Consider the following 26,854-nt stretch of genomic DNA (forward strand, 5'->3'; position numbering starts at 1 on the left):
AATAAATACTATACCAAATATCTAAATTATATTTAAAATTTTATATAATATATGTGTATATATATATATTTAAATGTATAAATTATATTTTTATTTATGATAAATAATTTATATTATATAATAATATTATTCTTATTTTATTAATAATTTATTTTAAAAATATTAAAATTTAATTTATAAATAATTATAATTAATAAAAAAAATAAATTATATAATCATTTAAAATAATCTCTAAAAACATTTTCGTTGAAGAAAAATTCTTAAAATTGTTTTCGTATAAAAAAGACATTTGTGTATATTGAAGTTGATTTTGATAGAATGATATAAGTTATCATTCATTTAATAAACACATATTAAATTTAATAAATGTGAACATATTGAATAATGAATATCATATTTTGTAATATTATTAAAATTAATTATATATCATATTTAATTATTGTTTTTGAATGTATCATATTTAATTAATGAGTTGTATTTTTAGAATGTATTTTTCTTTTTTGAGAAAATCATACTCGAATTAGATAGAAGTAGAATTACTATAAGTCACAAAACTCTTTCTCTTAAATATAATAAAATATTAAATATATGTGATAAGTAATTAATAAATTGAATATTTTAAAATTATATATATATATATATATATATATATATATATATATATATCCATTACATAAAAATTACCATTTATTTAAAATTTATTTTTAATATATAGACATTAGGCAAATAATGAAAAGTTATCAATTTAATTATAAAAATAAAGTATTTAATTTAACATTTAATAATATCAATCCTTATATATTAAATGCGGATGATTAATTTGTGTAAAAATATTTTGTGTTATTTTTTTAATTTATTATCTAATTAATTTTTTTATTTATCACAATTACTTATGAATTAATTTTAATATTTTTAAAATAATTGATTATTATCAGTCAACTCTTATATATTAAACATGTACCACTATCTATATCGAGACTATTATATCAATTGTTTTACAACTAAATTAATAGATAATGTTGTGACACTTTTATCATCAATTTTGTATGACAAACTTATTAACATAGTCTTGCATGACTACCCAACTATTTAGGTGAAGATGGGTAGGGGCAACATTTAATACTCAAAGAACACTAACAATGAATGGATTGTAGGGGATAGTAATATTGAGGTTTTGAAAAAGACAGTCACACATTAAGAAGAAATGAGTTTTGTCTTGAAGGGTCTTTTTTGGCAAAGATATAATTTGAGTTAGGAGATGTATCAATTTTACAATACCTAATGAGTATAGGAGAAAAATCCTTTTCAATAAAGAAAGTATAAATTTTCATAAGAGACGTGAAATTTTCAAGGATTCTCAGGTCATTGAAATTAATGAGAGTTTTAAGTAGCAACAATCTTGTGAACTCATTCAAAATTGGGAACAATTTTTGACTTCATAGTGTCCTCGATAGATTCAAGATTTACATCTTCGGGTTGGGCTGAAAACTCTATTACAACACTAGGAGGATTACTCTTGGAGGAGGAAGATAAATCAAAAAAAGAAGAAGATGATGAACCCTTGGAAGAAGAAAAAGAAGAAGAAGAAGAAGAATTACTCATATTTACCTTTGAATTAAGCAAAAGATTAAGAAAGAAAATAAGGAGAGTTGTTGATCTCGGAGTAAGAATTTTGGTAAAATGAACTCCTATTTATAGAAGTGGAAATTATAGAAGAACGAATGATGTAACATCCCGAATTTTAGATAATTTTATTAGATAATAATAATAATTAAATTATACATACTTTTATAACTAAAATAATATCTTTAGAATTAAATGAAATTAGTTTCTCTTATCTTTAGGATTCTCTTGGATTAAAGATATCGAGAAAAATATTTTTATTTAGATAAATGGAGAAAGAGTTTTAATTAATTAATTGGAAAGGGAAAGTGGGTTGGGTTTGATCCGGCCCATTGTGAATTTTAAATGGAGGGGTTAGGTAAAGCGTAACCTAACTGCCTCTCATTTGTGAAGAACGTACGGGGAGAAGAAGGAGTTAACGAAAAGCTCTAAGGAGAAGTGCTCAAATTACCATGGAGCTACATCAATTCATCCCAGCTTATTATAATAAGGTATCGAGGGCTAAGAGATGTTCATATGATGGGCATGTAAAGAGCACGAGTAGTGGGGGCAATCCCTAAGTCCCCCCTAGGGTTTTCTAATTTTAATTTAGTTTGGTTAGATTATTTTGAATTCATGTTTTGTAGTAATTGTTTTATGTGTTAGATGATTTAATCGATGAAAATGTTGAATTGGTGTTCTTAGAGTGCTATATAGGAATCAGGGGTTTTATGGGTTTTGATAAGCACTATGAAATTGAACGAATTAAATATGTTTATAGCGTTTTAGAATGTTTTGATGGATTGTGTGGATAAATTGATGTGATTGGTAGAATTGAATTCATTGGGATGTGTTATGTGGATTAGGGTTCCTATATGTTGATAAGCACCCTTAATTATATGAATTAATGAATAATTGAGAGATTTTACTTATGGATGTATCTTAGTATTTTTGTAATATCTTTATGCATGATTAACCAAATCAATTTTTGTTTGTTGGAGTAGAAACTAGACACTTGGGCTATAATTTAAACTCTATAATTGTGTAGAAATGTTAAGAATTGATCGAGTTATGTGAGTTATAAGTTCAGTCTCCATTCTAGTGTGCGAAATATTAAGTTTTGTGTTTCCAGCCAAACAAGATGACCTTAACGACATTTTTAGGCTTCGTATTTTTTATGAAAGTTGTAGCCTTAGATGTTATCTTTCCAATGGCATTGGAATCACTCAAAAAGGATGTGTATAACTCAAGTTATGGTCAAAATAATGAGTAGAGGTCAACCTGTTAGGATTTATGGTGCCCGACGCGAGTATTCCATTTCAATTTGCATTTTTGAGATTTTGGGACCCTGTTTTGGCATGTTTTGTGATACTTTATGATTTCTTATTGATGCCTTATTGTACTGTCCGTACTGCGAAGCCGAGCTCCGAGCTCGGCATCACAGCACAAGATGAGGTCGGGCACGCGCTACGCGACGTCAGCTTGGCATTTAAGCAGATCATAACTGATCTCGAGGGATCTCGCTTCGGACGAGATCCACTATCTAATCTTATCATATCTTATCTCAGGCCCAAGGCTCAAAGCAACCCTAAATCATACCAAGGTACGTGCATTACATATACGAGATTCATACTCATACAAACCCTAATTTTAGCATCGGAGTCTCTTTTGCAGGTACCACCCCCATCTTGGAGCACCAGCGTACCAGCGAAGGAGGCTCACCGATCTTACCTGGCGGATCAGCTCTAAAGCAGATTTCTGGTAAGAACATTTGGCGCCCACCGTGGGCCCGATCAAGACAGCTCTTATCGGCCACGCTTATGGTTTTCACCAGAAGCCATAGTAGACGCACAACAGACGACGCAAACCACTCAACTACCATGGATAACAAAGCAGCGTTGAGGAGACTAATCGACCAGGTCGAACAGATGCGGCAGCAACACGCCATCGACCTACAAAACATGTGCCAAGCACGACACTGACCTAGCGGCAATGCGTACCGCTAATGAAGCCGACCTGGCGGCGCTACGCGCCGAGAACGAGCAAATCCGCGCTCAAATCCCTCGACACCACTCCGATCATCCTCCTCATACGAGCAACCACAATGAGGAGGAGGAACACTCAGTCTCCCAATCCCGGACTGCAACTAGGGTTCCAACCCCCAGACCTGCTTCACATCGGTCCCATGCACCGATGCACAAGCCGACCCATGAAGTCAACAAGGCTCCTACTCATGCCGCGGGGATCAGGCAACCTTCTGCCGCCACCCTTTTGTGGATCGCATTATGGAGACACCACTCCCTCATGGGTGGAAGCCTCTCCACCTCGACCGCTACGATGGCACGACGGACCCGGACGAGCACATCGACCTGTACACAACACAGGTAAATCTCTACACCAACAACGATGCTATCTTGTGCAGGGTGTTTCTGACCTCACTTAAGGGTTCCGCGCTCAACTGGTACACCCAACTGCCTACCGAGTCCATCGACAGCTTCGGCACCCTAGTCCGGAGGTTCACCGCGCAATATGCGACGAGCCAACCTCACCATGTCACTTCAGCCGCCCTGGCCAGTCTCAGACAAAACGACGACGAACCGCTTCGGGCATTCATGGAACAGTTCGCTGCCACCTCGATCAAGATCAGGAACCTGAATCCCGAGGTCGCCCTACATGCCATGCTCATGGCACTCAAGCCCGGGCCCTTCGTCGACAGCTTATGTCGTGAGTCTCCCCCGCGACATGGACGAGCTCCGTGCCCGCGCTGCAGGTTACATCCAGATGGAGGAACACTCCGCCTTCCGTGACCAGGTTCGCGGAAAAGGACCAGCGAAGCCAGAGCAGGGGCACAGCGATAAGGTAAAAGTCAACAATGACAGCCAGTTCAAGAAGTCGGCTAGGGCAAAGAGAGGGGGGAGGTATGACTTCTACACTCCCCTAAACGCACCCAGAGTCCACATTCTGGAAGAAGCCAGCAACAACAACCTACTCGCCCTTCCACCACCAGGTCACACTCCCAACAGCGCCGACAAGTCCAAGCACTGTCGGTACTACAGGAACCACGGTCACACCACGGAGGAGTGTCGCACGCTCTGGGACCGTATCGAAGAGCTCGTCCAGGCAGGCCACCTCGACCAATACATCCAGCGACAGCAAGGTCACCGAGGAGGCTATAGCGGTCGAGGGCGTGGCAGAGGCCGAGGTTCGGGAGCTCGCACGGACCATCCCTCTGTCTCCCAACAAAATGTCGGTGGCGCAGTGCAGGCCGAGATAAGCCAGGAGACAGGGACAGCCCCCTTACAGGGAGTGATTAACACAATTGCAGGTGGTTTCGCTGGGGGAGGCGCCAACAGCTCGGCCCGAAAGAGGCACTTACGGAATGTCAACTGCATCCACTCTACCACCTCGACGTCACACTAAAGCTCACCGCCGTTCTCCTTCTCTGACGAGGACTACGCAGGTGTCAGCCCCAACCAAGATGATCCCATGGTTATCGTGGTGGAAGTCGCCAACTGGGAGGTACAGAAGACACTCATTTACCAAGGGAGTTCGGCCGACGTCCTGTACTGGCCGACGTTCCTCAGGCTAGATGTCCCCCATTCTCTCATCCAACCTCACACGGAGCCCCTAGTCGGCTTCGCAGGAGAGCAAGTTCACACTCGCGGGTACGTAGACCTACTAACAACTTTCGGGGTACCTCCGGATACAAGGAGAATCATGGTTCGATACCTCCTCGTGGAGGCCAACACCTCCTATAACATCATTATCGGGAGGCCAACCTTGAATCAGCTCGGAGCGGTGGTATCCACTCCACACCTCATCATGAAGTTCCTAGGGAATGACGGTAAGATCATCTCCGTCAAAGTAAATCAGAAGATAGCTCGGTAGTGTTACGCCGAGAGTCTGAAGATCTCCTCGTCCGACAAGCAAAGCAAGGGGGGTCCCCCCACCGTAGCTCCTTAAGTTCCATTTCTTTTTTCTGTATGAACGAAGTTGTGCACTCTTTTCCTGCCTCAGTCCTTGACTGAGAGGGTTTTTAACGAGGCACACAAAAATGATCAATAAAATCACTCATTTTGCTCAATCCACATTATTATTTATTGGTTTTATAAAGGACGAAATCGAACCAACCTCTTTCACGCTCATCCGAGGTCGAGTCCGAACCTCGCCAAAACTATGAGGTCGAGTACGAACCTTAACACTTTCATCCGAGGTCGAATTCGAACCTCATGAAAATTCATTTAACTCTATTATGCTCATCCGAGGTCGAGTCCGAACCTCGCCAAAACTATGAGGTCGAGTACGAACCTTAACACTTTCATCTGAGGTCGAATTCGAACCTCATGAAAATTCATTTAACTCTATTACGCTCATCCGAGGTCGAGTCCGAACCTCGCCAAAACTATGAGGTCGAGTACGAACCTTAACACTTTCATCCGAGGTCGAATTCGAACCTCATGAAAATTCATTTAACTCTATTACGCTCATCCGAGGTCGAGTCCGAACCTCGCCAAAACTATGAGGTCGAGTACGAACCTTAACACGCTCATCCGAGGTCGAGTCCGAACCTCATGAAAGTTCACTTAACTCTACTACGCTCATTCGAGGTCGAGTCCGTCCGAGGTCGAGTCCGAACCTCGTTAAAATTATGAGGTCGAGTACGAACCTTAGCGCAATTCACTCTACATCAATTTGAGGTCGACTTTGAACACTCGGCGCTAATAAATTAAGGTCGAACTCGAACCTTCACAAAAACACTCACTTAACGAAAAACCAAGGGCGAGTTCGAACCTTGACTTGGTCAACACAAGGCGAAGGCATCATCGCATACAAAAACATACAACAAACATCAGACGTGTGCCTCAAAAGGGGCAAACAGCAAAAATCAAGAGCAAACGTAAGCAAACAAAGAAAATACGTATATACAAAGCCATGTTTACAGAGTTCACTACATGAATTCAACAAAACAAAAGAAAAATAAAACACAAAAACATTAACCGCCCTACGCAGAGGCGTTTTCACTTGAGCTACCCTCGAGGTCGTCCTCCTTCACCAACTTCCCAAAGCGGACTACCTTCTCCACGTGCATGGTAGAGAAGTCGAACCCCGGGGCGAGAAGCCTTGCCTGGCGAGCTGCCTTGAGGAAATCGCCCTTATGCTCAACAACGATAGCTTTTTCGGTTTCCTCCAGCTTCTTCTCCAGCACCTTCCTCTCCGCCTCCTGCCTCGCCAGCTCCGCCTTCAAGGTGGTGACCTCCTCCTCTTTGCCCCCAATCACGACCTCGTCACAGAGGCGCTTCTCGGCCGCCTTCGCCAGCTCGCTCTTCAGAGAGGTTACCTCATCTTCCAAAGAGCGAACCCGACCACGGGAAGACGTCACCTCATCCTCGAGGAAGCGCACCCGACTTCGGGATGAGGAGGCCAGCCCCTGCAGCTCGCCCACTTGAGAAGCATAGCTTTCATTTGAGCGCAGAGCAATCTTCAGGGACTTCTGCACCCTTGCAAGATCCCCCCTTGCGGCTCGCAGCTCAGAGCTTAAGACCTTGCTCTCCTCCTTAAGGACCTTATTCTCCCCCTTCAGGACCCTGTTCTCATCCCTCAGAGGTTGAACTCGGCCCCTCAGTCTGGCTAGGTCCTCCTGCTGCTTGGACCACTAAGGCTTCCAGTGGCCCATAATGGCCATAGCCCTCTGCAAAAGGACCTGGGCAGCGTCAAAGCCATCCACAGGCCCAGTCTCATCTATCAGCCCATAGTCTTCAAAGCTTAGCCAGCCTGGAGGGAAGAACTTCTCAGCGGTCGCCCCCGTGCCCCATAACGACCCCATGTCAGCCGAAGCGCTCACATGATCCAATCGCACCTTGGAGAGGCCTTTCCCGAAGCGGTGAGCTATATACCGGCTCAGGGAAGCCCCCTGCGACAAACTAGACAGCAGCGCCAAAGCTACAGGTGTGGGCGCGGGGACCTCAAAACTTGGCTCCTTGCCACGAGCCTCGGTAGAGGCAGAAGCCGGCGTCCCCTGCTCGAAAACTGGAGGGTCGGCGATAGGAAAATTCGACCTCGCCTGTAAAAACCAGCACCATGTCAAAAAAGGAAAAGGACAACATACGGGGAATCACAAAAAGCAGGGTACACTACCTACCTCAGCAACGTGGGCAGCCTGCTCGGCGGTTGGGGTCGCCACCTCGGCAACCCGGGTGGCCTGCTCAGCAACCTGAGTCGCCGCCTCGGCAGCCTCTCCTGCCTACGGAAGACAACCCTAGGTCAGAAAACAGAAAAAGCACAATAGAAGACAACAAAATGCTGAAGAGACAAGGCACTCACCACCTCGGCAGGTTGAACAAACTGCTCAGCTGCCTGAGCTATCCCCTCAACGGCCACCTGAGGAGCCCCCATGGGCGGCGGCTCTTAGTAAGGTCCACCGCGCCAGCGTCGGCAGCTTTGGAGGTTACCTCCTCGGCATCCGGAGGGGCGGAGGTCCCCCCAACCTCCTTCGTTCCCCTCTTTCTTTTTCGGTTAACCCTCAGGGGGGAAGCATCCTCCTCTTGGGGCTCGGGGACCTCAAGCTCGGTGACGTGGTAGCGATGCTTAAGCTCGCGCCACAAGTTCTTCCCCATGATACCTACAGACAAGAAACAAAACACATAAGCAAAAGTAAGCTACACAAACTCCAAGCTACCAAAAAATGAAATACTCACTCTCCAAGCCCCTCTCCCTGTACGCCGAGTTCGCAAGCGACAAAACGAGCTTGCAATCCAACGGACGAGGAAGCGCAGCGAGGTTCTCGATGGCAGCCGCCTCCGAAGCCGTCAGCTTCACTTGGCCCACCCCATGAAACCTAGAAGGTCGGGGGCACCAATAGAAGGGAAATCTCGGCAACCCCCCGAAATAAAACGCCCCATCTTCCAAGGGGTCAACGTTCACAAGAGCGACTCGGAAAAACTCTTGTTTGAAATTTTTGTACGACTGGGAGTAGAGAGTAAACAAACCCCCATCCCTACTCCCACTCAGAGATAATATGCCGTATGGCGGAACGCCTACCTTCAACTGATAAAAATGAAGGAAGACGGGAAGAGACACCTCTATCCCCAAAACTGTACACAGGACTTGAAAAGCCCTCAAAAACCCCCAACTATTGGGGTGCAACTGGCAAGGAGCCGAGTTGACGAAGTTCAAAAAATCACACTCAAACTGAGTGAAGGGAAGACAGGCACCTAAATCTCTAAAAAAACAATGATACATATAGAAATGGGGAGAATCGGTAGACTTCCCCATGTACACACCCTCACCGGCCTGACAAGGTTCAAGCTGGATCATCCAGGAAATAGAAGGGTCACAAACCCTGCACGACCGCGGGATCCCGTTAACCTCAAGAAAGGACCGAAAAATGCTCTGGACCCCGCCATCTCACGCTTGACCCAGTCGTAGCCAGGGATGTCTGGCTCCGGGCCTCGGGGCGGAGGCGGATCCCTCTTCTCGGCGGCGGCTCTCTCAGTAGCCACCGCCTTACCGCGCGCCTTGCCCCTAGCAGGCGCAGAAGAGCCGACACCACTCCCACCAGCCATTAAAGAAAGAGAAGATCTGGGGAAAAGAAAAAAGAGAACTGTAGAAAGGAAGTACCTGGTACTCCTCCTCAGAAATTAATCCTAGTAGTGACGGGGTTACCGAAAATGGTGACGGAAAGCGAACGGAAACGAGAAGGCAAGGAACGAGAAGGCAAAGAGAACTATCGTACTCAAGAAGCCAAAGAGTGGAAGGAAGCAGAGTGAATGAGGAGAGACGCGGGAGAGAAAGAGAATAGGGCTTTTTCCCCAAATTTCAAAACAGCCATGCCACGTGTCAACCTAAGGGCACGCTGACAACCCATTAATTGCAAGACCATCATTGCATAACCGTCATTTCCCTTAACGCGCCACTTGCACGTTTTCAGAAAATGAACAGTTACGACACATGGCATCTCAACAGGCAGACGTACGCGAAAGGTCACTTCCCCCAGCGAGCTCGGTCTTAACTCCTCGACCTACGATCTTCGGAGCTCGGGGGGCTAGTGTACTGTCCGTACTGCGAAGCCGAGCTCTGAGCTCGGCATCACAGCACAAGATGAGGTCGGGCAGGCGCTACGCGACGTCAGCTCGGCATTTAAGCAAATCATAACTGATCTCGAGGGATCTCGCTTCGGACGAGATCCACTATCTAATCTTATCATATCTTATCTCAGGCCCAAGACCCAAAGCAACCCTAAATCACACCAAGGTACGTGCATTACATATACGAGATTCATACTCATACAAACCCTAACTTTAGCATCAGAGTCTCTTTTGCAGGTACCACCCCCATCTTGGAGCACCAGCGTACCAACGAAGGAGGCTCACCGATCTTACCTGGCGCATCAACTCTACAGCAGATTTCCGGTAAAAACACTTATAATATTTATGATATGATTGAATGAGAATGATATGTGAATGAGTTTGATGTGGGATTGTGAAATATGTGAATGACTTGTGAGAATAATGAGAATAATTTATGTATGATATGGCATGAGCTACATTGGGTATGATGATAGTTATGTCATGTTCATGGAATTGTGGCACGAACCCACTAGCATGTGTTGCATATAACAATGGTATGTCGTGTGGGGTACCATTGGTGTTAGTTGCATATAACAATGGTGTTTGTTGGATTAAAATGGCAATTGCTGCGTGTAAGCATGGTGAAACAGTCTAAGGGAACTTGTAAGGCTTGCCCATTGTGCAACGTTCTGGACCAAGGTTTCTTAGATTGTGTGCATTGCATGGTTGTGCCTATGTGTTACTAGCGTAGAAGAGGTACGCTTTGAGCATGCTTATCATGCATGAGTCACATTACATAACATTAAATGGTGTAAATGTGAATGTTTATGATGATTATTGTCTTTGGATGCTATGTGATGATCGATGGCGTACAATGTTATGCTATATTTGATTATGATTATGTATGTATAAGTGGTACATGGGATGGGTGCTTTTGGTGTACTTATATCATATGGATGTGGTCTCTTACCCATGTACTTCTTTTCATGTTGTTTGGTATGCTTGTCCTTAGGTGATGGTGATGATGGGGGCAAAGACACTCATGATGCCAAATCATAAGGAGTGAGGGTTATGTTGCTTTGATAGGATTGTGACGTCGGGAAAAAAGTTTATTAGTAATCATGTTTATAATTATGCATTTAGTTTCATTATTTAATTTTTGTTTTAATGTAAACTTGTCGGTCATTGCATTTTTATTTTGTTGAGTTTTAGTATTATACTTTCTGTTAAAATTATTTTGTTATGAGAAACATGTAAACTCTTTTAGCATTAGTGGATTAAATTCAAATTTTGATTGAACTTAATTTTATTTTGGGGTAATAAGGTGTCACAAACGATATCAAGAGTTACAACTATTAGATAAAAAAATATCAACCGTTGTCAACAAAAGTAATGCATCATTTTTAATAGAAGAATATGAAAAGGCATAAACTCTTCACGATTAAACGTCCTAGCACCAACATTGTCAAACATATTAATAAGGTATATCACTTATCAAGGAGAATCAAAGACACACAAAGTTAGACTTTCTTTAATTTTATTATAAATAATAAAATTTTAAAAGTCTAGGGCATGTATACCAATAGGAGTTAGCCAAAGCGTAATTAAAGACTCCTTGGATTCATGTCAAAAACCACCTAAAAAAGGTTTAATATAAATAATAGAGTATTAATATGTAAAGACATTATTAGATCACATTTATTCCAACATTAATTATGTTAACTTGATTGAGATTGAGGATATTTACCTCCTCAAACAAGTAAGATCAAGGGCATCAAGGCGACAACTAAAGGGTCAAAAATTTGAAGAACGATGACTAGAAATTATAAAAAAGGATAAAATTACAATTATACTCTATGCAGGTATAATAGTCAAAATAATATTAAAAAAGCAACTAATAAACTCATTAAATCTCATAAATTAATTAAATTAAAAACATATTACATAAATTATTCAACACAATTCTATAATAACAAAACATGTTTGTTTAGTAATCATTAAGATGATTAAATAATCATATTTAAATATAATATAACATAATATAAGTATATATATAATATTTTTCAAGTATATAAACATAAATATGAATGGTACAGAAGTAGAGCAAATTATCCTCAACTAATATAACGAGACTAAAATGACTAGTTTTACTATGTTGATCGACCAATCCAACTTTAACTCGTCGATTAATCAAATCATTACAAGAAAAATGCTGATTTTTGACGGAAATTTCCGACGGAAATAGGTAAATTTCTGACGGATTTTGCTTTTTCAGACGGAGGAAAAAGTGGCGTCAGAAAAAAAATCCGTCGGAAATAATTTTTCCGACGGAATTTTCCGACAGAAAATTCCGTCAGAAATTTCTGACGGAAAAATCCGTCAGAAAATGCTGTCAAAATTTCCGACGGAAAAATCCGTCAAAAATTGCTGTCAAATTTTCCGACGGAAAAATCCGTCGGAAATTATATATATATTTTTTTAATTTTAATAAATTTATTAATGTAACAACTCTCATATTTGGCCTCAAGGGTTCTATTTCACAATATTTCACTGTTTAGCGTGTTTTATTCTTACTTGTGCAATTTCTGGGAGACTTCCCAGAAGGTCACCCATCCCAGTACTACTCCAGGTCAAGCACGCTTAATTGTGAAGTTCTGATGAGTAAGCTACCGAAATGTCTATGTATGTTGTCAGTATAACTTGTACAAATTAATTCATTTAAGTCATCCTCAAATATACAATCTCATATTTGTACTATAATAATAATATATAATAATTTTATAGGCTAAAAACCTAATTTGGTCCCTTATAATCTTTTTTTGTTTCAATTTAGTCCCTCATTAATTTTTGGTCTCAATTTGGTCCCAAACTAATTAATTGGTTTCAATTTAGTCCCAAATTAATTAATTGGTTTCAATTTAGTCCCAAATTAATTAATTGGTTTCAATGTGGGACTTTCCGTCAAAATTGCTTTAACGGTGTTAACTTTTGGCCACGTGGACGCCACGTAGATGCATACGTGGATGAGAATTTTTTTTAAAACACCTGGACCCAGAACGGCCCGTTCTGAAACCGAAACGGACCGTTCTGGGTGCACTTTTGGTGTGTTAATTTTGCATCCGGAACGGCCCATTCCAGGTGCAAAATTAACACAACGAAAATGCAACCAGAACGGCCCGTTCGGGTTTCAGAACGGGCCGTTCCGGTTTTATTTTATTTTTTATATATATAAAATATTAATAATTTTATAAAATATATATTATTAATTATATTTTAATTATGTTATTATATCTAATAAAATAAATATATTAATATTTTTTATATTTTATTTTATTATGTTTATTTTATTAATTTTTATCATTTTATTCTTTTAATCTTAAATAAGTTGTAAAAAATTATAAAGTGATATTTAAATATTTCTTCAAACAGAAAGAGAAAGAAAAAATTATTACTCTATTTATAAGATAATTATATTTTATGAAAATAAGTAATTTTAAAATTTTTACCATAAAAAAATATTTTTCAAAATTATTATATTTTTTAATAAAATTAATCAAGAATATTGGTTTAATTGCATTTTTTATCTCTCAAGTATTACAATTGTGCAGTTTTGTGATCTCCAAGATTTTAATTGCATAATTTTAGTCCTTAAAGAATTACAATTGCGTGATTTTGGTCCTTCAATTTTTAATTGAACAATTTTAGTCCCTCGAATATCATAATAGTATGATTTTTGTTTCTCCCATTAAAAATTAATAATTTTAATATATATATATATATAATGTTTTAAAATTAAATAATTATTTATCTATTCAAATTAACGTATATTATAATTTTCGATATTATATCAATAATATTATTAATATATTTATAGATAAACTAATAATTTGATAAATATAACTTGTTATATATTAATATACTTTTACAAAAATATAAGTATATTAATTAGAAATATATATCTGATCTTATATATTTATATTTTTGTAAAAGTATATTAATATATATTAAGTTATATTTATCAAATTATTAGTTTATTTATAAATATAGTAAAAATATTATTGATATTAATTTATCAGTAATATTAAAATACTAATAATATATAAATTTTATTTATTTAGTAATAATAAATATATATCATTTGATACATTAAAAAAATAATATACGTTAATTTAAATAAACAAACAATTATATAGTTTTAAAACATTATATATATATATATATATTAAAATTATTAAATTATTAAATTTTTAATGAGAAAGACTAAAATTGAACAATTATGATATTTAAGAGATTAAATTTGTTCAATTAAAAATTGTGAGATTAAAATTACACAACTATAATCTTTTAAGGACTGAAATTACTCAATTAAAACTTTAGAGATCAAAATTGCATAATTATAATATCAAAAACACAATTAAGCAAAAAATATTTTATTCACAGTTTTGGAACGGGCCGTTCTGAATCCAGAACGGCCCGTTCTGAAAGCAGAACGGGCCGTTCTGTTTTTAGAACAGCCCGTTATGCGTCACTGATGGTGTTTTAATTTTACAACCAGAACGGCCCGTTCCGGTTTCAGAACGGGCCGTTCCGGTCCAGGTGTTTTCAAAAAAAATTCTCATCCACGTGGATGCCACGTATGCATCTACGTGGCATCCACGTGGCCAAAAGTTAACTCCGTTTAAATAATTTGGACGGAAGTCCCACATTGAAACTAATTAATTAATTTGGGACTAAATTGAAACTAATTAATTAGTTTGGGACCAAATTGAGACAAAAAATTAATGAGGGACTACATTGAAACAAAAAAAGATTATAAGGGACCAAATTAGGTTTTTAGCCAATTTTATATTACGAATAATAATAATAATAATAATAATAATAATAATAATAATAATAATATATTTAATTATTCTTTATTTATATGTACTTACTTTTATAATTAACATCTACTTATTTTTATTTAAAATTATAATTTAAATTATTTTTAATTTTATAATTTATAATGATAATATAATTTATAAAATTATAAATATTTATTTATTACATACTTATAAATTAAATTTTAATATTTTAAATAAATTATTAATTAATTTAATATATTTATTTACCTTAAATCAAACATATAAAATTTAAAAAATGTATTTATCCTTATTTTTTTTTTTCTAATTATCAACTATTAATAAAATACTAACTTAAAATCTTATCTAATTATATATAATATTTTCATATCAAATTTAAAACCAGATATTAGTTATACAAAAATATTAAGATCATATAGTAAATTGTCAATAAGATTTTAGTTAAATAATTTAAAATAATTAATATTTCAATTATATTGTTAATTAGCAAATAATTTATTCCAAAACTAATTAATTTTTTATATTAATTATTAGTAAAATTTAATAACTTTTAATTTAACAATTAATTGGATCGATGAAATTCAACACACCATGAGTTATTGAGCGGAATAACTTTACCAAGAGTTATTTTGTAAGTTATCTTAAATCAAACATATAAAATTCAAATAATGTATTTATCCATGTTTTATTTTTTAATTATCAACCATTAATAAAATACTAACTTAAAATATTATCTAATTATATCATAATATTTTCATATCAAATTTAAAACCAGTTCTTACATTTTCGACAAATATAAATTTGTCTGAAATATTCTATCAATAATATAACTTTTCTTACAAAAATTTTCTCATCAAAAATATAAATTTTTCGACAGATTTAATTTTTTTTTATAAAAAATCTTCGATTAATATAAAATTTTGTATATATGATTTAAGAGTAAAAGATTTTCAATTTAACGGTTGAATTTACAAAATTCACATTTAATATAAAGTTATTGAGCGGTGTAACACTTAGTAAAATTTATACCATTGTAATTATAGCTCCCCTCATGTATATGTATATGTATATATATATATATATATATATATATATATATATATATATATGTGTGTGTGTGTGTGTGTGTGTCTCTATATATATATATATATATGATTTAAGAGTAAAAAATTTTCAATTTAACGGTTGAATTTAAAAAATTCACATTTAATATAAAGTTATTGAGCGGTGTAACACTTAGTAAAATTTATACCATTGTAATTATAACCCCCCTCATATATATATATATATATATATATATTAAATGCGACTTTTACAATGTATTACACCGCTCAATAACTTTATATTAAATGTGAATTTGGTAAATCCAACTGTTAGATTGAAAGTTCATATCTCTTATAGATTATATATACAAAACTTTATATTAATCCAAGATGATTTGATACTTCATTTTTATAAAACAAAATTGATGTAATATATTTATTTCAAAATACACTAAAATATGAACACTTGGATTATCTTCCAGTTGTTGTTCAATTTTAACAAAATTTGATATACACGTATAAAGTGATATGAACTTTCAATTTAACGGTTGGATTTACAAAATTCACATTTAATATAAAGTTATAGAGCGGCGTAATACTTAGTAAAAGTTACACTGGTATAATTATAACCCCTTATATTATATATATATATATATATATATATATATATATATATATATATATATACACACACACATACATATATATACAGCGACAGCTGCACGTTTGGAATAGTGAGGCACTTGCCCTCACTACTATTTGACATATACATAATTTTTTATCTAAAAAAATAATATATTTTAAAAAATAAAAATTATATTCTAATAAAATAAATATATAGATTCAGAAAAAATGTTTATTTATTTGATATCTATCAAATTTTTTAAGGAAATTAATTCTCATGTGATAAAAAAAATTTCTTAATAATAAATTAATTTTAAAAAAAAGTTTAATTATAATATATATATGTATATATATATATATATATGTCTTAATATTCACATATATAATGTAATATATTAAAACAAATAATTTTTTGATAAAATAAAATTTGTAGCATGCATGTTTTTCTTTTGTGTTTTTTATTTATTGTATACGTTGATTGAAAAAATCAAAATAGTAAAATTGTATACATTGATTAAAAAAATCAAAATAAGAAAAATCATAAGATTTATATTCCATTTAGAATTGTTATTATAAGATATATTTTAAAATAAATTATCATGTAAAAATATATATTAGATATTAAAAACATATTTATATCATAAATAAATTAAACTTTATTTTTATAAATTTAACATATAGATTTTTATATTTTTAATAGTGTTAAATTATTATAAAATAAGTCTATATGATTGTAGTTCTACCCAAATATTTAAAAATTATCTATGATAAATAAATAAGTCCACTTAAAATATATATTTTTAAAGAAAGTTAGGTTCAAACCAAGTAAATTATAATAAAATATAGTATAACCTAATTTATTTTCATCTTTAATACTAATCGTAGATATAAAAAACTTGTAATAAATAATTATAATATATATTTATACCTTTAAAAGATATATAAAACTTTTAATACTACAAATATATATAAGAAATTAAAAATAAGAAATTAAAAATAAGAAATTAAAAAAAAATTAAAAATATAAATTAAAAATAAGATTTTCGACGGAAAATTCCGTCGAAAATTTTTCGGCAGAAATTTCCGACAGATTTATTTTTCTGTCGGAAATTTCTGACGGAATTTTCCGTCAGAAAGTTTCTGTTGGAAATTTCTGACGGATTTATATTTCCGTCAAAAATTTCCGACGAAAATATAAATCCGTCGGAAATTTCCGACGGATCCATATCCATCGGAAATTTTTCGTCGGAAATTTACATTTTTCTTGTAGTGAATAAAAGGCTCATTAATAGTTTGACTCGCGGGAAAAAAGTATGAGAGGATCTTTATCAATAATTTTACTTATATACATTCTTATTCATATTTATTTGTCTAAATTCTTATCAAATTTATTATATTTTATAAACTGTTTATTAATTTTTTATATGAATTAAAATCTTTTAACTATTTTTAATTTTTAGTAAAATAAAATACTTTGGGCTACATTTTTTTGTTGTTGCAAAATTAAGAAATTGATGTTTAAAATAAATAAAGTGTTTTTATGAGAACAACAACATTTGGTTGACTAAGCATGAAAGAAACATTTAGTATGCATTAAAAAAATAGTGAGAATTGTAAGAAGGCTGTGGCAATAATGAAAATTTAATTTGAGAGACAATTTGTGTGTGTGAACATTTTACTAATTTTTAGAATAGTGGATTTAAGTCTATCTCTCAATACACCCCTCACGTCCTTTTTTAATGATCTAAGATTGGCGGGACTTGAATACACCCCCCTCATGCCCATAGTGCATGTATCAATGAATGGTAGGTGATCCATTTTTAAGAATCTAAAATAGATATGATACCATCTTAGAATAGTGGATTCAAGTCTAACTCAACCCTACAAAACTGGCTTGTAAGATGAGGGTTGTTTTCCACTTATATACTATTAAATTGCCTAATCTCTATTTGATGTAGGACTTGAGTATTTTCCAATACACCCCCTCATGTCCACCATAATTCATTAATATATAAGTGTGAAATTGTAAAATATGATATTTGAAGCGATGGCCTTGGATGATTTTCTTGTAGTTCCAATTTCCAAAGGCCTAACAGATTTAAGTTAGATTATAGAAAAGAGACCTAACAAAATAGGCCTATTGTGAAGCTGAAAAAGTAGAACATCCAAACATGTCGTGACATTTGCGTTATTCCCCTCATGTATGACATGTGTTGTGTTCTGCATAAAAAGTCTGCTTCACCTTCAGGGTTGGGACTTGTTCGAAGGTTTCCCTTACACTTCATTTTTCTCTATTTTGCATAGCTTTGGATGTTCTTTTTTGTTTTGGTTGAAAGCTAAGGATTTTTTTTTAAAAAGTAAATATTATTATATTAGCTTTTAAAATTAATAGATATGTCTTTAAAATGTTAAATAAAATTTTAAATTTAACTATATACATATATAATTATTAAAATAATTTAGTTTTAGTGTTTCGTAATTGTATTTCACTTGCAGCGTTTTTATTGGCTGGATCCCACACTTCAACCATCCTTGAGACTCCACTATCTCTTAAATGGCATGGATTAGGGTAGGCTACTTTTTCTTATTCTTTCTCCTTAAAATACTTTTCCCCTACCTCGCATTTCTCACATTTACTTCATGAAGTAAATTAAAGTAAAATACACTCACATTTTTTTTAAGTTTCATGAAATTGCATCGATTTTTTTGCTTTTTAACATTTCACAATATAATATTTCAACTAGTTAAGGGAATTACGTAATATTAAAAAATATTAGTGTAACATTTTAAAATAATTAAAAGAAGTTACTATGAAAATAAAAAGTGTTTATACAATTTTACAAAATCCAGTAAATAATAAATTAGTTAAAAATATATATACCTTGACTCTACTCAACACCAAATAACTCGAAAACCTGTTACCCTGGCCTGTGCTAGTGTTAGGCTTTGGACATTCATTGTTCAAAAATAAAAATCCCAAACACCCAACAATTTACAAAGAATCAACCTTCGTTTTCCCAAGTTCCAACCCCTACGATGAAGATAAGATTCCTTGCTTTGTTCCTACTCATTTTAGGTATTCAAGCAATATCAACCTCAGAGTTCAATAACAACTTCACTTCAGAAGGTAATAGCACTGGCCAACCACACAAACTTCTTGGTACGTTACTTCTTATAGACATCCTTTATTTCACTTTCACTTTTATTCTAATGTTGTTCAGTGATAGGTAAATTATATGGAAACATAGAAGGCTCAATCACGTTGAAAGACAAAGTTGAGGAAACTAAAAAAGGGTACAAAGAAGAAGGACTTAATATTTCAAGAAAAGCACAAGGTGGAAGCTCAGGTGGCGGAGGAAAGAAAGGAAGGTCAGGTGGGGGTGGTAGTGCAGATGTGAATCGCCGGCCACGTCGAAGTTCTGCTCCATCAGAGCCTCATTTTTGGATCTCAAGATTTAATAATCTATGTGTAAGCTTGGCTTTAGTCATCTTCTTTCCCTTCCACCAGCTCTGATGCAATGTAATCCATGAGGCAAAAGCATCACCGTGTGTTATACAGTCTTGACTAATTTTTATGTGACATGCAGTTGTGTTAAATAACATTTCACGAATCACTAGTAGCGGTGAGATTGAAGTAATATGTACGAATTTAGTGTGAAAATTAGTTGCCTTATTGAGAACGTGATTGCTTGTAGATCAGTTTGTGTCCTCCCTTTGAATGATCATGTCATATGTTGTCATCCATCATGTCATTTAATAAAAATGTAATATGAATGAATGTTTGAATCTTTGCCTGTTAGTTGGGACTTGGGAAGGGGGTTGTAAAACATTGTCTTTATAATTTAATATATGCAATTGCTTCACGAAGAAAAAATGAGAAGGTTGAACTTGGGGGTTGAAATTTGGTTGGTACTGATAAGTGATAACGGAGGAGCAGAAATGGAACTAATTTTACTTTCTTAAGGAATAATAAATTATTAATATCGTCAATCTGAATCATCATATTATGAATTCCAGAAGCTGAATTAAAAGTCTAGATTCAGAAGCCAATCAAATAGTTTTATAAAACCAAAAATAAAAACGGCTTTGATTATCATTCTTTTTCACTAAATTGAAAATGACAGCCAAATGATGTACTTACTCTCCAACCCTTTCACCAATAATCTACCAATTTATTTCAAAATTGAATCTTGTAATCTACTTATGGAAATTGCAGAACTCATGAATAATGAAGAGATTACTCATACTTAATTACCCTGTCGGTCTTGCACAACGGTTTAAAACAGAAGATAATATATAACACTATTAATAAGATAATTTGTTAATGAAACAACAAATATAAAGGAGGGGAAGGGGAAACTTTTAATATTGCTGAAAGAATAAGGAATTAAAAGGGATAGAATAAACCAAATTTTATGTACATCCCTCTAACTTCTATTCGATTTATTTTGCAAAGATATTAGGTTTAGCGATCTTCATTTTATTATAACAGCATTTTGTTTTCTGAACCAAACAGGTAATATTCTGTTGAAATGAAAAACGAACCATTTACTTGATGAATAATCATGCTTAGGAAGAACATTACTTTATTCCATATTCTCGAAATCACTAAATGAATTTGTGCCACTGTCTTCTAATCTTTGCGATAAGATTACACGTACACGCCACCTTAAAAATTGTAAAAATAAAACAGGAATATACCTACAACTAGTAAAAATGATAAAAAAAAAACAGATTGCATGTTGCAAGTTTGCAAATTGTATGCACTGTTTGTTTTAATGGAAAATACTGCCTTTTAAGAATGGGTTGCTCAAAATTCCGGAAGCATAAAGTGAAATACGCATCCGATGCAGAGCAAGATAGAAACTCAAATTGCGCACTCTGCTTCTCTTCTACACAATCAGTGCACATTTCAATGCTTTCTTCCAAACTTCTTGCAATATCCTTAAACTCATTTCCCTTTACGTTTGTTTTTAAATTCAAGTTTTCATTCTATCCACACAGTTGTTTTCAAGGCGAATTCTTGGCAGCGATGACAGTTTCTCCTTGAATTCTATAGCATGTTTTCGAACTTGTTATGTTTGGCTTAATAGTAATTTTCTCGTATTTATTTTTATACCAAGTGTAATTCGGTTCTAAAGTTTTTTTTTTTTTAACTAATCAAGCTCTCTATTTCCTAGATTAAGCAGAACCAGCTGTTACAATTAATTACCTTCCAAATTTCTTCCGAGTCAGAAGAACTGTAAAAATCCCTGGCAGAATGCAATGTAGATGTGTACAGATTAAGTACTCATCTCAATTATGGAATTACATTTAGGAACAGAAGCTTGTGCACTGTGCAGACAATCCTTAAACAAGTCTAATGCAAAATACAATATCAAATCAATTGTAGTTAAAGTTCGTTCATGTTTACAGATTACAACAATAAGATGCAGTCTGAAAAACAGAAATGAGTCCCATCAACAGTTCCATACTATTTGTCAAAAGTATCTATAAAGTAAACAAAAAGTAGGAAATAAAACGCCACGTAGAAACATTGTGGTGTTCAAATAAAAAGGGACAAACATCTCCGTGGTTTTCAAATGTCATACAAGAAATCCTCAAACACCTTCATATGGTCTGGCTGAAGAGCAATTGCCACAGACAAGCTTCCATCATTGGCTGAGCTTGGAATAATGAAAGATAGCCCCTCGTATGCAATTCCACCTGGTCCCATGAAAATGGGCCTCCCCCAACCAAAATCAGCATCATGGATCGGAAGCCTGGTCCAGCTAGTGATGCCAAGGTTTGGACACTTGAAAGTGTGGGCCCCACGAACCAGAGCCTTCAGATCAGGCTGCAGCTCTAGGTAATCAAGGGCTGATCTCAAATACTCATTGTCCATTCTCACCAATGCATTGTGGATTCTGCTTGCAGCATACCATGTTGGCTTTGACATGAGATCACCAGCCACAGCAATAGGCGTGGTTGTGAATATCACATTGCCGAAGTACCCTGATGGGGGTGGAGGTTGCAACCTTGACCTTCCATCAGTTGCAATGTACAACTTGGTTTCTTGATCATCAGGGAGTGCTCTTGCCCTGCACACGCTTCTCCACACGTGTCCCGCCAGCATCTCATAGGAGCTGTAGCTGACTGTGTTGCCGTCTTCTCTGGACTTGGCTTTGAGTTTGTTGAGCTGGTCACGTGTGAGTTTGAAGATAGAAACTGCTGCACTATCCGAACCTGGTTTTGTGGGTTGTGGAGTCTTCATGGCTGGTGGGGGCTTGTATTCAATGTGGTCAAAAACGGGTCGAGGTGGATCACGTGCACGAAGTATTGTTCGGTCAATGAAGGGTGGAATGGACACGTCCAAGCCACGGGCCACGTCAGACCATGTGTTGATGAAGTGAAGACCAGAGGCTCCGTCTGCTACGTGATGTTGCATGCCAACTCCCAGTGACACCCCTCCACATTTGAAATGTGTTACCTGTGAATAGTTTAAGACCAAAAATTGGTTAGGTAAAACAGTCCCTTTGTGTCTTAGTTAATTAAGTATACAGTATACACCAACCATGATAATTTTAGTTAACTTGAAAGAAAAAATACTACTCCTCATTATTTTGACAACCAAAATATAATATTTAATCAAGAACCCACCCGTGTTTATGATCATTTCTCTATGAGTTGTATCTCTTTTTCTCTTTTGAGGATGGTTTTCATGTCCTTGATTGCCTTCCTACTTGCATTCACTTTAATTTGCAAACATTTTTTTTTTCATTTTTTAGACTATTTTAATTTCAACTTTTAGCTCCAAGTAATGCTCAAAAAGGAAAAAAATAAAAATAAAAAAATCTCTTTCTCTTTACATGTCAATTAATATTGAAAAGTCCAATGATTTTATTTAATATTGAGAAGTCCCAATGATTTTCCCCTAAATACATATGTATTTAGGATATCTTAAAATATTTTACCGGATATGTGAGATAACCTCATATATCTTACTAGATATATTATTAGGATATGTCATAATCTCATTAGTAAAATGATTTTCCCCTAATTCATATGTATCTGGCGAGAAATGTTTTCCTATACAGATCTGAAATCTGAATCTTTAGTGAAAGTGAAGTATGCAATACTCAAACCAACCAACTAATTGACCTATGAAAATGTATGTCCATAATTAATTAATTATAAAGTATAAACCGCGTTGAGCTGTTGGTTACAGTTCTAGTCTTCTGGAAGGAGGTGGCAATTAAATAATAAAACCTTAATTTATACATGAAAAATTGGTCCCCAGGAAACATCAGTCAATTTTTTTTAATGAGTTCCTTATATATTAAATGATATTATAATTTTTATTTTTTTTATAAAAATTCTTTTAAATATAATTTTTTTTTATTAAACTCACACTTTATATTACTATTTTAATAATATGAAAAATAAATTTATCAATGATTCTAAATTTAAAAGATTAATTTAACAAAACATAAAAAATTAATATAATAATAATAATAATTTATTATTAGTTTCCAAAATAAAAAATAAAATATTTAATTATGACGTTGAAGTTCATTTAAATATTTTTTCTCTCTTTGTTCGAACTTTCCCCTCTTCAATAATAATAAAAATAATAATAATTAATATCTCAAACATTATATGGATATATATATATATAATATAAAAAAATACAATTAATTTATTCAATAAAAAATGTTTTAAATGTAACATAAAAATAAATTCAAATATAATTAGTAAAATTGATGAAGATATAATTTATTTTTTATATTATTAATATTATAAAATCTCATAAATCATACATCATAAAAACAATTATTAAAAAAAACCCGAGAGTACTGCTACCTTTGGCTCTACCCTTCCCGATATACAAAGAACAAAAAACAAGTCTCACAAAAAACGTTATTATGCCCAGACTAGCTAGGAAGAAAAAGGGAAGGTTTAAGAAATTATAAGGACATAAACGACTGTGTGTTTATATGTTATTTTATAATATATATTTATACAAATGTCATTTTATAATGTATATTTTTTTTTTATTTCATTTTTATTAAACTAAATAACGTAAAAAAAATCATAAAATTTGTACTTATTTTCTTTCAGATTTCCTTCCTCAATTAAACATACATGAATCGGTAGCAACAACGTTGACTGAAGTGATAACTATTATTATAAAACAAAAGTCAATGTGATTCCCATTTAAAGGAAGCGAAAGTTGATTCAAAATCGGGTAAGCATGATTATGAATAGGTGAAGAAAGAGAGAAGGAATGAACCTGTAAGACCAAGAGGGGATAGCTTTCGATCCCTTGCGAGTAATCCACGGCGGGGATAAGCTGACGGAGCTCAAGCGTGGGGGCGAAGTCGCCGAAATCGTCGATGACGGCGCCGGTGTCGGCCTCCACCAAGAGCACCCCTTGGCCGTCGCAGTCGATCTCCACGCGCCCGTCTTCGTCTCGCCGGAGCCGCCCCGCCATTGGGTAGAACGCCACCAGAACCTTGCTCAGCGCCTCCTTCAAAACCTTGCAGTCGAAAAAGTTGGTGGCGCCGTTCGCCCTGTAGAAGTACACGCTCGGCGTGTGGAAATTCGGCACCACCAGGTCCACGTTCGAGTTCCACACCACCCGCCGCGCCACCTCATCCGCCGGCCTCACCATCGTCGACTCTTTCACCTTGATTATCATCTCCCACTACCCATCAAAATCAATACAATCTCTGTTACTTTTTTTCTTTCCCTTTCTTTACTAACTCTCTCATTATAATATATATAATAATCACTATTTCGTTTACTTACCATGAGACTAGTTACACATACGTTACGTACATGAAACAAATTACACATAACTTACGTTTGTGGAAATTTAGTAGAATTAGTCAAACATTGGAATATATTTTACAACTATATTATTTATGGAAAGCATCTTTAAAATTTTTTGATGATTAAGTTTGCTAAAAAATTTGACTAATTATTTTTAATAAAATCTCTCTTATTAATTATATTTTTCTCATTCACTATACTTAAATATGAGATGTTATTTAAAGAGGCCAAATTTAATATCACTTATTGGTAGTCAAAGATAGAAATACTTATAGTTTTCATACACAAAACAAAATTAAAACATGCATTTAGAAAGATGACTAAGTTCTTATAATAAAGGTTTTTTTCTTTTTCTCTTTTGTCACCATTCTATTACCAACTTTACTAAGGTTTTTTTCATCTCAAACTTAACTTAAGGGATCTCAACTCGGTTTAGTTTACTCATTGTAACCACTTGTTGGTTGGTTGTAATGAAGTTTTGATAATAAGCATGATGAATACATATTGGAACAAAAAATAGCTTGTGATGAAGTTTACGATGAATATTGAAACAAAAATTGAAATGTGTTGAGGAAAGAGGAAAGAAAGATTACCAGACGAGAAGAGAGGAATTGAGAAAGTTTGGAAGATGTTGTGTGGGTAGGGAATGGGTGTGAGAGAGAGTGCGGTGTTGCGGTGTGGTTTGGGATTGGTAGTTTTTAAGCAAAAGTAAGAAGGGGTTGGGTTGAGTCACTCACCAACCCCGCCAACTACGTCCACCAATAACTAAACGCCACCTCAAAGAACAAGTCATTGACCACTTTGTTTACGACTCAATTAATCATAAAACGACACCACACTCATGATATATAGAGTTGGTGAGACGGGGACATGCCCTTTCAATTTCCTTTGTTTTTTTAACAAATACCCATAATAAAAAGCAACCTCAATTTAAAGGCATTCATTTCCCCAACTTTTTCTCCTATTTCTGACTGTCCAAATTACATCTCAAAAGACAATCTTAAAAATGCAGGAAAACGGATTTATTAATAAATAAAAAAAAGGAAAGCAAATATTTATAGTTGGCGGTGCTATTCACTCACCAACTCTTATCCTCTAGAAACCGAATTGGGTTTGTTTGGTGGGTCCGGGTAAATGTGCGTGCAACTCAAGTGGGGTAGGGTTGACAAAGTGTGACTAGGGTGATGGAGGGGTTTCATAATATGCATTGAGTTCTGACGTTGGGGAATCGCGACCATGACACATCAAACAAAACCATTTGGAAAAACCTCGTTTTAATGCTTTTCCCATCGGTTCCACCTACTCGTATGTAGTAATACCTGCTGTTTTTGTGTTCCCGAATATTGATCGTGGTTAAAAGTGATTATGTAAGAAAGATTTTTATTTGGATATTGTTGAGTATGCGTTGATGGGTTCTTTTTAATCAAATTTAAGCAATTATTAAAAGCAGTTTATGAAAAAGAATGTTTTGTTTATCTATAATAATAGAGGCGATGGTGTTTCTGAAAGGAAATATTCCAATACTAAAGTTAATGAGAGTTTAAACAAAGTCATTATAAATGGGTTGGTTATTTGCTATTTATATGCATTGAATCATTATAAAATGGGTGGAGTTCATTCTAATAATGTAATGGGATAGACTACCTTTAATTATGATTGATGGTTCTAAAGACAATTAATTTGTTCTACATCATGCTAACATCTGGTCTAATTTCATTCGCGCAAGCCTACTTTATATTTCTAGCTTATTTTAATACTCTTAAAATATGTTGGAATATACACTTGTAGGTAGGTTATAAACTAAAAAACGTGCGACATAAAACCTTTTTCAATTTTCAAACATTAC

The 26,854-nt window shown here is 34.8% G+C and overlaps 2 protein-coding genes across 2 annotated transcripts; one reads left to right on the forward strand and one right to left on the reverse strand.

Annotated features, from left to right (window-relative positions):
- Nucleotides 1-19,067: 19,067 nt before the first annotated feature.
- On the forward strand, nt 19,068-19,980 carry LOC109788574 (uncharacterized). Its single transcript, XM_020347331.3, has 2 exons — nt 19,068-19,354; nt 19,422-19,980. Exons 1-2 carry the CDS (start codon nt 19,231-19,233, stop codon nt 19,706-19,708), a joined length of 411 nt encoding a protein of 136 aa, XP_020202920.1. The 5' UTR covers nt 19,068-19,230; the 3' UTR covers nt 19,709-19,980.
- Nucleotides 19,981-21,554: 1,574 nt separating this feature from the next.
- LOC109788569 (shikimate O-hydroxycinnamoyltransferase) lies at nt 21,555-25,762 on the reverse strand. The gene is made up of 3 exons (XM_020347325.3): nt 25,602-25,762; nt 24,467-24,880; nt 21,555-22,663 (listed from the first exon to the last, which is right to left on the reverse strand). Exons 2-3 carry the CDS (start codon nt 24,872-24,874, stop codon nt 21,773-21,775), a joined length of 1,299 nt encoding a protein of 432 aa, XP_020202914.2. The 5' UTR covers nt 24,875-24,880; nt 25,602-25,762; the 3' UTR covers nt 21,555-21,772.
- Nucleotides 25,763-26,854: the final 1,092 nt, after the last annotated feature.

The sequence above is a fragment of the Cajanus cajan genome, chromosome 5 (genome assembly GCF_000230855.2).
Source record: "Cajanus cajan strain Asha chromosome 5, NIPB_CcT2T_4, whole genome shotgun sequence".
Lineage (NCBI taxonomy): Eukaryota > Viridiplantae > Streptophyta > Magnoliopsida > Fabales > Fabaceae > Cajanus > Cajanus cajan.